This window comes from Camelus dromedarius, chromosome 1 (assembly GCF_036321535.1).
Source record: "Camelus dromedarius isolate mCamDro1 chromosome 1, mCamDro1.pat, whole genome shotgun sequence".
Lineage (NCBI taxonomy): Eukaryota > Metazoa > Chordata > Mammalia > Artiodactyla > Camelidae > Camelus > Camelus dromedarius.
This window is the reverse complement of record NC_087436.1, coordinates 119,984,235-119,997,402: the sequence shown is the minus strand read 5'-3', so window position 1 is coordinate 119,997,402 and position 13,168 is coordinate 119,984,235. Positions and strand designations below refer to the sequence as shown.

Here is a 13,168-nt window from a genome sequence, read left to right as displayed (position 1 = left end):
AGGGGGAAGCCATCAGAGGCCTCTGGCCAGCCGCAGTGCTCAGAGAGTGCGGGGCACAGGGGCCCAGTGATCCAGAAACACTCAGTGCTCAGGGGCCAGAACAAATTGCCCCTTAATAGACTTTTCCGCTGGAGCGGAGCTCCTTGACTTCAGTCTATCCCCGCTGGAAAACAAGCACGTTCAAAATTATGCCACATCGTAACACAGCGAGGTTGGCTATGCAGGGCCGGCCGCCAAGGACAAGGGCAGCTGAGCCCGGCCGCGGGGTGCACGCTCTCAGGGCCCCCGGCTCCCGCACCCTCCCGGCTTACCTCCTCCGACGTCCTGGGCTTCCACGTGGACCAGGTCAGGGTCGGCGTCCACCCCAGACACAGCCCTGGAACAGAATGGCTGAGGCTGGCATTGGGAACAGAGCCCCCAAGCCCTTCTCACGGGCCTGGTGTGACCCCTGAGCCCTGGGCAGCCACGTGGTGTCCTGGGTCTGAGGCCTCCCAAATCTGTGAGTCAGAAGACACAGCCGTCCCTGAGAACCCGCCTGCTCCTGGGAGGCTGACGGGGCCCCTGCCGCTGCCTTGCAGGGCGTGGGGGTGGCTGGGCATTCCTCCATTTATAGTAGCTTAGAGAAGACTTTGACGTTCGTGTGTGTGTGTGTGGTGGGGTGTGTGTGTGTGGAGGGGTGTGTGTGTGTGTGGTGGGGTGTGTGTGTTAATGACCAAGACTATCTCAGGAGGCAAGGAAGGCCTGAGAATATCACCCTAATTTTGCAAATGAGGAAACGGAGGCTCAGAGCTACAAAACAACCCGGAGGGCACGCAGCCGAAGCAGCAGGGCCGGGCTCACACCAGGAAGGATGTGAACTCCCTCCCCCAGCTCCCGCCTCTCCCCCATCACAGCGCATCCTTGGGAAGGCGCTGCTCTCTGCCGCGGGCCGCTCCACAGGCCACGCTGGTCACGGGGCTCAGGCAGCGCCTGGATCACAGTGGGGACTGTGGCTACTGGCGGAGCACTCAGCGAGGCAGGAAAGATGCGTTCTGGGGTAACAGCTCCGTGGGCGGTGTCCTCCAGGGGAGGCAGGGACAGGGTCCGGCTGCTTCAGCGCTGACCCCTCAACCACCCAGCAGAGAGCCTGGCACCTAGGAGGTGGAGTGCAGATTTTTCTACCAAAAGGAGTCTTAGGGGTGATGTGATGTGGTCCAGGGTTTCCCAGACCCTGCCAATTCCCTGTCAGCTGGACTGTCCTCTCTCCACCACTTTCTTTACATGTCAGCTCCTTTAAAACCTGCTAGGGAGCTCAGCTGTCCCCAAGCAAGAATGCCCAGGACATCCTGGGCGTGATGAGCTGATTGTATTCCCTATAACATACAATCCAGCCAACAGCCAATATGACTATTAACGTCCATCCTCCAGGCCGACCCTCTCGTGGACGCCGACCTGATGCAGCAGACTTACTTTGCCAAAGAGCAAACTGAGAGTCTGACATGGAGGCCACTTCCCACAGCTACTCAGTGCCCGCGACAGGGAATCCCACGGCCCCTCCAGGCCAGGGAGCGGTGGCCGGCAGAGTGCTCAGTCCCCATCACTGACAGCCCCCAGCCCGAAGCTGGCCCCTCTCAGGTCTCAGCCCACCTCCCAACGGGCCTGGCACCAGGGTCCCTGCTTTCTCCACTTCCTCCAGGGACCAGGTGGCCCCAGGTGACCCCAGGTGGCCCCCGGTGGACAGGGGAATTCCACAGTGGGTCTGAGTGCCTCGGGCCCGCAGGTGTTCCGTGTGGCGAGACTGGGCTGGCAGCCCTGCAGTCCACGGTGTTTGGAACGTGGGCGCCAGCATCAGCCACTCTGACCCCGGGTGGTCTCGGCTGCGAGGTGAAGTGTCAAAGCAGGTTTTGTGAACAGACCTTTTGTGAGACCCTTGGAAGGAGGTCTCCTGCCTGACGTTTTCCTCTTTTCTGAATAAAGACAGACACTGTTCCCTAGCCAGGGCACTGACAGGTCCCCAGCTGGGCGGGTGGAATTTTAGGTTGACCATCCATCATCTGCACGTGGGGAGATGACACCCAGCCCGGCCCTCCCTCGCTCACTCACTCATTCCCTCACTCATTCATTCCCTCGCTCACTCGCTCACTCGCTCATTCCCTCACTCACTCGCTCACTCAATCATTCCCTCGCTCACTCATTCCCTCGCTCACTCGCTCACTCAATCATTCCCTCGCTCACTCATTCCCTCGCTCACTAGCTCATTCCCTCACTCACTCACTCATTCCCTTGCTCATTCCCTCATTCCCTCACTCATTCACTCACTCACACACTCACTCATTCGTCCACTCATTCATTGGCCCATTTGTTCCCTCCCTCCCTCATCCACCCATTCACTCCCTCCCTCCCTTCCTCCCTCGCTCTCCGTGGGAGCATCTCCACTGCCGCTGCCCAGCACACCCACACCAGGCCCTGCAACAGGCAGGGAGTATGGCGGTTCCCGCCCCGGAACCCCTTGTTCCTGGGCTTTGAGGACCATGTGAAGCTCCGCATTTACACACCTCAGGTAGAGCCTGCGGGACATGACAGGCATTGACCTCTGGGCCTTCCTGTTTGTTAAGATCCCCAAAGATGGTATTTGGGGAAGGCCCTCGGTCTACTGATTAGAAGCAGCCATCACACGAGAAGACTTGTGAGCAAGCGGGCTCTCGAAAGAGTCAAGAGCTCTGGGAACACAGGGAGTTGCGTTTTGCACCCTTTGAATGCTGGGAAACAGTTCTGGTAAAACCGCAGTACACCCCAGCCAGGCCTGTGTGGGATGTGGTGGGGTGACCTCTGCCCGCCCCGCCCCGCTCCGTGACAGAGGCCCTTTACTTGTCCCACAGCTGCGCAGGCCTTGGAGCCAACAGGAGAGGAAAGCCGAGGCTTTATGGGTGAGCCCGGGCTGGAGCAGGGAAGCAGACTTGAAAACGCCTGGGGACACACAGGCGGACAGACTGCCCACAGAGCGGTCACTGGCACAGCCACTGGCCACAGGCAGAGGTGGCCCTGGCCCAGGGCTGCTGCTACAGGCAGTGTGACCTAGGATGAGTGCCTTGGCCTCTCTGAGCCTCAGTTTCCCCCTCGGTAACATGAGGGGAAGGCAGTCGGGGCGGCTGTGCAGATTTCATATGATGATGCATTCAGACCCACAGTCTGGTGCCTGGGGGACGGTCAGTATTCATGACGCGGCGGCTGCTGGGCGGCCGCTATGATTTTGTTCCAGTGCCACTGAGAGACTAACAGAGAGGCCATGCCCCGGGGCCCGGTGTGGGCCCAGAATATAGCAGGTCTCCCAGCCCTGTGCTGCCCCCCAGCCGCGGCCCCCCCAGGCCACTCTCACAACCTCATTCATTGTTTAAGCTTCTCAAAACATGAAGGGCCTTAGTCTCAGATGGAGCACAGGGCTTCGGCAGTTCCCGCTGTCGGCTCAAGGACAAAGAACGCCTTGCAGGGGCCTCCCTGCTTGCGAGAGGGGCCGCAGCCCCGCCTTGTCACTGCTCTCTGTGAAAGCCTCCCAGCCCCGAGCGGACAAGCGTCTGGCGTGATTATCGCTCTCACGTAACAGCTCAGAGCGATCTGAGCAACTTGGGGGAAGAAACAATGAGATTTGCCCGAGACAATAACACGTTTGAATGATGCCAACTTACCTTCAGCGTCTGTGGGTTGTTTCCCTCTTTGGCCCGAGAGGTCTCCCGGGAGCCCGGCAGGGCCAGGACCGGACGCACCAGCAGAGACCCCCGTTCTGCCAGTTCCCAGACCACCCGGCTCAGAAATCCCACCTCCTCGCCCCTCCCGCCACCACCCTGACCCCTTGGGGCCGAGAGTTGACACCAGTGGTGAGGCTTGTGACTGATGCCGCGCTCCAGTTTCTGGAAGGAACCGGGCCCTCCCGGGGCGGCCGCATCAGGAGAGAGCCACACACTGCGGCCCCAGGGTCCAGAGGAGGGTCAGAGGCTCCCCTCCAGCCTGTGACTGTAAGGCAGCGAACTAGTTCCCAGCCTGATTAGCATGAAGATACAAAAGGAGCTGAAGGGGGATGGGGAGTTCTTTCCTCGGTGTTTGTCCCCCGGGGAGACAGGGCTGTGGCCTGGGGGGAGGCCTGTGCAAGAGCGGGGTGGGGGGGGGCCCCAACGAGATAAGAGAGGAACAGGATATGGTGCGTGAGCGCGCACGCTCAGGACAACGCGGTCTGCTGGGAAGAGCACGTGTGTGGCCGTGCACACCTCCAGAGGCAGTTCACGCAGTGGGATGGGTGGGTGGGCTCTGAGCCGCGCGCCCGGCTTCCCCTCCCTCTGCCGCCAGAGCTTGGCCAAGTCTCATCCTCCCTGGGCCTCGCCCGTTCGTCCAACAAGCATCTCCTGAGCCCCTGAGCTTCCTGGCTGGTGCAGTCGGACTGGAGCATCACTCATATCTACTGCTGAGCGGCTCCCAAGAGAGAATTCCAATGGAGGGGGGTACCCCGGGCAGGAGTGCGGGGCCGAGATAGGTAGGGGCTGAGCAAGTCATGGGGCAGTTAGACAGGGGCTGAATCAGGACCAGGACAGGAGGGGAGGGGAGGGGAGTTGGGGATGGGGGCAGTGGACCTACTGTGTGTCGGGCACTGGGCCAGCTTTACGTGCATTAGCGCCTCTCCCTACTGTGGGGAAGTAGAGGCTCAGAGAGGGAGACTCACCTGTGCAGAGATGCACAGCAGATTCATAGGCACACACATGCCTGAAGGACACCAGGTCCCAACTCCCAACCGTTTCCTATGCAGAGAGGACACCCTGGAGGTCCCTCTGCTACAAGGAGGGCAGGGCTGGGGTCAGAGAGAAGGCGGGGACTCTGAGCTGGGGGCCGAGGGGGCTGACTTTGCCTTGCCGGGACTCCCGAGGTCCCGGTGGGGGCACGCTCACCAGAACACGTGGTCTTTGGTCACTCGCTCCTGCAGAAGTGTCCACTTCTTCCCCAGGTCAGACGATACATAGAGCTTTAGGATAGAAAAAAGAGAAACTAAAGTTTGGTCGTGATGTGAGGAATGAACCTCTCCCAAGACCCTGATCTCCCCTGGGCGCTGAGTGCCCGGGGAGGTCGGTCCTGTCCAGCCCAGAGGAGGCCCTGTTGTTGGTGGGCCCTGCGCTCCAGGCGGGCACAGACCAACCTCCGTGAGGCGGAAGGTCAGGGTCAAGGGCTTCATAAAGATCCATTCTGGACCCCAGGCCAGGTCCAGAGATGGGGCAGGTGAGGTCCCTGGAGGTGTGTCGGAGCACAGGCCACAGGCCGGACTTGAATGTCCCTTGTAAAAGGTCGGAGGTGGGGCGGCACTCGGGAGGAGGGAGGAGGAAGTGTGGGACGGTCAGTGCGGGGGAACCGCAGGGGCCCCTCTGCAGGCTGGCTGGGGCCTTGACCACCGCAGGAGCCCCGGCCTGCGCTCACCAGGACCGCGCTTGGGGCTTATGCTCTGCGCTCGCTGGCTTGAACGACACTGTAACTTTATCTTTGGACTTGAGCTCTGCAAGAGCCTGTGTAGCGCTAGGAGCCGGGTTCCCACGGTCCGGCCTGCCCGCCTCCCAGGACAGACCCTTGGCTACCAGCCCGCGGCCCTGCCTCCTCCAGGGGGCTGCCATCCCCGACCCCGGGGGCCTGGGCTCGGCAGGGTGAGGGTCGCGAGCTGAGTCATGAGGCCCTGGGGGCCTGGAGGGTCTGCATCAGCCCTGCCCCTGTCCCTGTGCACAGGGAGCATGACGTTAAATAGCTCATAAAAACACCACGACAGCTTGAAGGAGAGACTGCAGAAGGAAGGAGAAAGGGTTTGGCCTGAGTTTTAACCGTTTCTCATCTTGTGCTGGACTCTGCCTGAGACCAGCAGACAAGATAAGGAGATTGGGTTGGGGGAGCCGGCAAGTACGCTCCCAGCCTCCCTTGCCTGTCAGGTCCCGGCCCCACGGGACTGGCGAGCAGGTGCACACAGACACAGACACACATACACGGACACACACACACACACAGACACACACACACTCATGGGCTCCTGGCCACTGCAGGCTCTCCCCTCCCCTCCAGCCTGGGGGCCTGTGGTGGCCACAGCCTCTGCTCTGGAGTAAACCGCCTTCCTGTTTTGCTCCTGCAGCCCTTCCAATGCCTTTGTGACAAATTCCGTGTGTTGTGTTCCCCCTGGGCACTATCTGGAGCTTCCTCGTCTCCTCCCTGGACGCCGACTGTTGCTGGGCATCAGACCATCATCGGGGTCATGGGGATGTCTGCAGGCAGAGGAAGGCAGAGGCCATTCCAGGGGGGAGGGGACACTCAAGCCCAGACCCTGGAGTAGGACATGCATGTGAGGTGATCAGCAAGTAGTAGGTGCTCAGCAAATAGCAGATACGGCCCCACGTGGGGGCTTCAGGTGGCAACCCAACCCCCACCCCGAGAAGGATGATGGGTCACTTCTGGTCCTTTGTCTGGGCCACCTGAGTGGCCAAGCCTGGTCACTCCCCCTCACATCTCACTTTACCCATCTGCAAATCGAGAGAGCATAGCTCATATCCTTAAGCAATAAGGGAATAAAAAAATGAGCCTGTGGCTGTCAGTTTCCAGGAGCCAGGTTGTAAAACCTCCACATCAAAGGCGGGCGTCATCGCTGCCGTCACCGCCGATGCACCTGTGCGCACCTGTGTTTATGACACCTGCCCCAGGACTTTATGAAGCCTTTCCCATTTGCTCTCACGGGAAGTGGTTTTATAATGCACAGTCAATTACTGCAGAAATAGAACATCTCTGCTTAATAAAAGACAAACACCAGCAAATAAACAAGAACAAATGGATCAGGGACATCCTAGTTACTGCAGCTGAAACCCGCACAGCGATGTCCTAGGGAGGGGTGGGCTCCGTCTAGATGTCCCTCTAAGAAAGGGGTGGAGGTGGCAGACCAGAACACACAGGCCTCTCTGATGTAAGGATAAAATGATCAGAAGTCAGAACAAGGGAGCCGTAAAGGAAACACAGGGGGCTGAGGTCAGGGAAGGTGCGTTTGCAGGCACGTGTGCTGGGAGGTCTTACGCGATTGTTAGAGGCACTGCTGTTCCCCCTAGGTTGGCTGGAACTCAGCACCCTTCCCTCCCTGCTGTGGGGCACTTGGTCCTACTGCAAAGGCTGAAAAGCTGAAACCCAGCATTGCTCAGACTCCCTTGCAGCTAGAATTCTGGGTCCGCTCTATGCACTCGTGAGAGGTTTCGAAGGAGAAAGTGCCTCGGGGGCATCTCCCTGCTGCCTGGGGCCATTTTCGCTGTCCAGCAAGGTGACGGGGCCACGCTGGGCATCCATCCTCCAGCAGGGTGGAGGAGTGGGTGTGGTGGAGGCAGGAGCTGGACTCTGCATTCCAGTGTCCAATCTCTGACTTCGTGGATGTTCCTGGGTCATGTGGGCTGCGACAGTGGTGATTTCAGACGCCTGGATTCCGGCATCAGCTGTATGTTCTTGACCTTGGTAACCCCAGCGGAGCTCCCAGGCCCCCACCTCCTCCCTGCTGGTTCAGCTTCTGGGAGGATCCTTAGGGGTCTGGCCTGAAGTCCCCTTCCAGCCCTCCCAATGGTTTAGAGACGACTCAGTACCTCATGCTACACCCTTTTTCTGTATTTCTAAAATACCCAGAGTGAGGTCTCTCCTGCCTCGAGCCCTGTCAGATACAAGGGGCAGAGCACAAAGGCCCACACACGGCGAGGGGTACGATTCTCACTGCCCACAGAATGGTTCTGCGACTCAACAGAAGCCCAGTTTCTTCCCGATTCTGAAGTTTTCTGGTCAGAGAAAGCAAAACAGGGCATTGCAGCGTGTGGCCCTGCGGGGCCGCCCACCAGCTCTCTCTTGTGGGAGCTCTTGCCCACCCAGCCCCACTGCCTTGGCAGCGCTCTCCCTCCTCTTCAGCCTGGATAAATGCAAGCAGTTTCATGTGGACTGGAGGATGGCGGGACTTCATTTTTCTTTTCTTGTGTGATCATCTTTGTCATTCTGAGATCAGACTAAGAAGTAAGCTTATATCCTGGCCCATTCTCTAAGTCCTAGTTCAACAACTCCTCCTCCAGGATGGCTTCCCTGACTGGCCACTCACAGTGTCTTTGCTCCTCTATGAAGTTTCTGGAAGGCAGTGCCAGGCTCAGACCAATTTCCGATGGTGCTAGGAAGCGGGTTCTTGATGGGAAGCAGAATGAATCAGAAGAGTGGGTCTATCAGTATTTCAGAGGTCAGTGCCCAGGGCTCTGCCTGTGAGCAGCCCCCAGGTCTGGGCCCCGGGGAACATGCTGGTCAGTTTCATGCCAGGGTCCCCAGCGAGCTGGCGTGGGAGGGGACTGGCCAGCTCTCACATCCTTTTGATCCCAGCAGCCTAATGCATTCTTCTGAGCCTTGAAAGAAAAACCACTGCATGAGGCTCTCCCCCAAGAAGGCTGTCCAGGCTCCAAATAAGGTAGCCTCAGAGCACACCAAGCGATAACGACGCAGTGAAGGAGGGAAGTGGAAGTGGGAGGACAGGGCAGACTGAGGATGGAAGGACAGTCTGTTTGCTAGAGGGGGGGCAGGCATCTTGGAGGGAAAAGGAAGGGAGAACACAAGGGAGCATTTGGTTTTGCAGAAATCGGCAAGTCCTACTGAGAGAGGTGTTTATGTCCTACCCGCTGACTCTGGGAATGGCACGTGACTAGCTTAGGTCTGAGGTGTGTGCAGCGACGTCTTCCAGGTCAAATCAGACATGCAAAAGTTCTTGGGCTGTTTCCTCTGCCCCCAGAGCCTCTGCCCTCCATCCTGAGAACAGCACATCCCCAAGTAACCAGTGGCCCCAGGATGAGAGACCCGAACTGTACCAGGAGCCAGGAGCCACGCCCAGCCAATCCCAGTCGAGCCCTATAGGACCCCAGCCGACTCACAGACCCAGGAACAAGAAAGGACGCCTGTTGCTGTGAGCCACTGAGGTCTGGGGCTGTGTGCTACTCAGCATTATAGCAGCAGACGCTGCCTATCACACCAGCTCTGTTGGAATCAAAGTCAGTGTTGTCCTATCACAGCATCCTGCTTCTGGGGAGTTGGAGACCTTTGAAAACCATAAAGTCTAAAAAAAACCAAAAACCAAAAAACGACAGCCCTGCTGTCATTATTATTAATATCCTCAAATTCCTCATTCCTTTTACAACCACAGCTAAGCCTTTCTTCTGTGCTTTTTCTTTCCTTCTCGTCACAGAAAAGAACCAAAGAAAATAACTGTTTCAGCTCCATTAATTTTTCAGGGGACCATAAATTAAAGAGCAATTGTAACGCAGTCAGTTTCTGCGGGAAAATAAGTGATTGTGCTTTACTCTAATTACATGGAAGGCTAAGTAGTGCTATTAATACCCAGAAGCACACGCTGTCCCAAAGGAACGTGCCAGAGCAGAGGCAGCCCGCGAGGCTGGGGAATTTCAGGGACATCCGTCAGTCAGTGAGGACCAGACCTTGGCCCCGAGAGAAGACTTGCTTTGGCCAGTGGAGTGTGAGTAGACGTGCTGTCTTCCAGGTCAAAGCAGACACAATAAATTCAAGGCCAGCAAGGAAGCCAGGTCCTGCAGCCAGCCACGGCTCAGGCCAGCCGGGAGGCTCTGTCCCGAGGTCCCTATGGTAGACATCCATCCGTTCATTCATCCAACTGCCATCCATCCACCCCTCCATCCATCCATCCATCCATTTGTAAATCCAACCCCATCCATCCATCCACCATCCATCCATTCAGTATTTTCAGCCAGGAACTTGCGAAAAAATGGTGAAAGGAGCAGGCATAGCCCCTACCCTCAAAGTCTCACCCTGAGGGAGGGTGTGTGTAGGGCACAGACAAAAATCAGACAATGGCACAAATGTATAATTACACATTGTGATCAGTCCCGGCAAAGAGGCACTGGCACCTGGGAGAGCGTGGAACCGTGGGGCCCAGGCAGGCCTGGGGTTGTAAAGGAGGCTCTCGATGCGATTGGCTTCCACCTGCTCCAGACCCGTGCTCTGCCCTGCTCCTTCCTTCTCTGACCCTGGGGGCTGACCCTTGTAGACTGCATCCACAGACTCCTTTCCTCTGGCTTCTGGTGGGATTCAGACCAGCAGGAGACTGGAGGGCGGGAGGAGAGAGAGCCAGGGCACCAGGACGCCTGCTCTCCGACTGCCCAGCCACCGTGTGTAGCGGCTGAGTTACTCGATCCTGGGCCGGCCTTCTCCTCGGCCCTTTCCTTGTGACTCTGGGGGCCAGGCCGCTAGTGGACAGAGTGGTAGGCTGAAAACCTTCCCCCCAAAAGATTTCCGTATCCTGATCCCTGGAGCCTGTGAATGGGACCTCGTGGAGCAAAACAGGACTTTACTGATGTGATTCTGTGGAGATCTCTAGGTGGGGAGATCACCCTGGATTATCCAGGTGGGGCAGAGGGGACGTTCGCACACGCAAGCGCGCGCGCGCGTGCACACACGCGCACGCACACACACGCGCACGCAGCGACATTTAGTGGAGCAGGGCGGGGCTGAAGACGCTGCCCTTTACAACAGAGTGACTCGTTCACAAGCCATGAATCCCAGAAACTGCGAGAGACAAGGGCGGGGCCCTCGCCCTCCCCAGAGCCTCCAGCGGGAGCATGGCCCCGCAGACACCGTGTTCTTGGCCCCATGAAACTGATTTTGGACTTCTGGTCTCCAAAACCCTGAGAGAATAAATTTCTGTTGTTTTAGGAATTCATGTTTGTGGTCGTTTCTTACAGTGACCGAAGGAAACAGAGTGGCCTCTTTTGCTGGCCTGTGTCTCCCTCCTCATCCCTCAGTTCTCTCCTACGAAACGCTGGCCCCGGAGAGAGCCCTCCCCTGCCTTCTCCTCCGTCCCCCCACGCGGGTGCCCTGGGTTCCTGCAGGGGGCCTGCTGGACGGCCCTCGGAGGAGGGGGTGCTGATTTGGGGTCTGAAGGAGGATTCGCTCTGACAAGCTGAGGGAGAGCCGCGTGTGGGAGGGCACGTGCAATGTTCCGGCAGCAGAGGGAGGCCCTGCGGCCAGTGTGCAGAGAGGGGTGGCAGAGGGGAAGGGTCCTGGTAATTATCCACTATCCAGCCACCCGTCTCACACACACATTTGTGCCCAGGACCTCTCACCTCGGCCCCTCGGTCTCACACGAGGCACTGAAGCAGTGAGCTCCTGTCGGCGGGCACACAGGTCTGGGGGGCCCCAATCAGGGGTCTAGGTACCCCCTGGGGTACTCCCGCTTACGGGCCCCACGTGGCTGAGAGGCCCCAGGGCTGCTCACCTTGCTCTCTCGGGTGTAGGCCAGCACCTTGTCCTCCTCCCGGGGGTGGAAAATCAGCGTCTCCACAGAGAAGGGGATGAGCTGCTTCTGGAAGGTGGCGCCCTCGTCCGTGCTGAGGAACAGGCTCTGGTCGCGGTCGCTGAGCGAGGAGCTCACCAGGATGATCTGAAACACCAAGTGGGTGTGAGGCCTCCCCTCGCGCCGGGGGCGCCCCACCCCGCCCACTCGGGCCCAGGCACTCACTGCACCGCCCGCACGGACGCCCGGCGCCGCCCTGCACCCCTGATGCCGAGACTCTGATCGTGACCTGAGGGTCAAGGTTTCTGCCGTAAGTGACACGTTCCGCAGGGCAGAACCCGGCTCAGGCAGGTCTGAGGATCGTTTCAGGGACGATCGTGCGCCAAGGAGATAAAGCGGGACGGTGGGGTGGAGGCGGTGGGGCTGACCCGGGACAGCAGGCACCAGGAAGGGGAGCTCAGACGTGTGGCGGTGAAGGAGGTGGGACTGGAGTAACAGAGGGTCAAGTTCTGCAAGGCCTTATGGGCACTGTAGTGGGTTGAGTTCTGACCCCCAGGAAGAGTTGTCCACATCCTGACCCTCAGACCTGTGAGTGTGGCCTTCCCTGGAAACAGCGTCTCTGCAGGTGTGACTGTGTCAACAGTCTAGGGTGACATCATCTTCGATTTAAGGCGGCCCTAAACCCAGCGGCTGGTGTCCTTATTAGAACAGAGGAAGACAGGCACAGAGAGAAGACGGAACACGGAGGCGGACGTCAGGTGATGCGTCTACACCAAGGAACGCCAAGGGCTGCAGGAGCCGCCGGAAGCTGGGAGGGGGCCTGGAGCGGGTCCCTGCAGCCCCCAGAGGGAACTGGCCTGGCCGACCGACACCTGCCTTTGGACTTCTGATTCCAGAACTGAGACAACAGATTCCTGTGGCTGGAAACCCCACTTGTGGTACTCTGTTACAGCTGTCCCAGAGCACTGACGCGGCCCCGGTGGGAGCTCTGCGAGAGGCATCTTACTGTCGATGGCCTGGGCAGCCTGTGTATAGCGGGGGGGGGGGGGACCTGGGAGCAGGGCCATCTGGGACGCTGCCTCATCCTAGCTGGACGCTTTGGTGGCTCGGTCGGATTCCAACCTCCGCGATTCTCTACCTGGTTATCCCCAAGCATCTGATCGCACGGGGAATGACGGGAGACACAGACGGTCGCGAGCGGCCCCAGCCCGACTCTGTTTCGAAGTCGGCAGGCAAGGCGCCACGGGGAGGACCCGGGGCAGCTCGGCCACGCACGCCTGCTCCTGCAAAAGGCCCTGTGGGGAGCCTCGCTGGGAGAGTCAGAAGCCACAGCCCCACGCAGGGTGTCGCGGCCGTGTCCTGCTCAGGGAGCTGGCCTGTGATTCCCTCCGGATTTGCCTTCTCTCCAGTTTCCTGTTCACACGAGAACAAGCCCTGTGGGGCTGCGAGGAGGGTGCCCCTGGTCACAGAAAGGTCAGAAGTCAAGGGTCAGAACAGGGCAGCTTGGCGGCCACTCGGTGGGATGACAGGACCCCCTCAGAGGAAGACACAAGAGCTCCTCTGTCCCTGGCACCAGAGAGGGTCTACCAGCTGGACGACTGGGACAGTGAAGGGGCCCTGGGCACGCGAGGTGGATGGGCCATGAGCCGCGAGGTTCACCCCCTGCAGAGCCATGACCGAGGCACACACTCAGTCTCCAGATAACCTGGTTCAAACTCCATGTCTGCAGACCAAATACCCTTCTGTGCCTCAGTTTCCTCGTCTATAAAATGGGGGTAATGACATGGCGCCTGGCACCCAGTGAGCAGACCCAGTAAAAGTCTACCACAAGTGGGATCAGCTTGTCCTCATTCGAGCTCTATCAGGTGA

General features: G+C 58.9%; 1 protein-coding gene across 3 annotated transcripts in view; it reads right to left on the bottom strand.

Moving 5' to 3' along the window:
- Positions 1-13,168, bottom strand: part of SORCS2 (sortilin related VPS10 domain containing receptor 2) — a 444,959-nt gene that overhangs the window by 70,317 nt on the left and 361,474 nt on the right. For all 3 annotated transcript variants that reach the window (XM_031437870.2, XM_064488331.1, XM_064488336.1), the window contains exons 4-6: positions 11,282-11,446; positions 4,911-4,984; positions 312-376 (exon numbers count right to left, since the gene is read on the bottom strand). In XM_031437870.2, the coding sequence (XP_031293730.2) occupies positions 312-376; positions 4,911-4,984; positions 11,282-11,446 (304 nt within the window). The remainder of the gene's footprint in view (positions 1-311; positions 377-4,910; positions 4,985-11,281; positions 11,447-13,168) is intronic.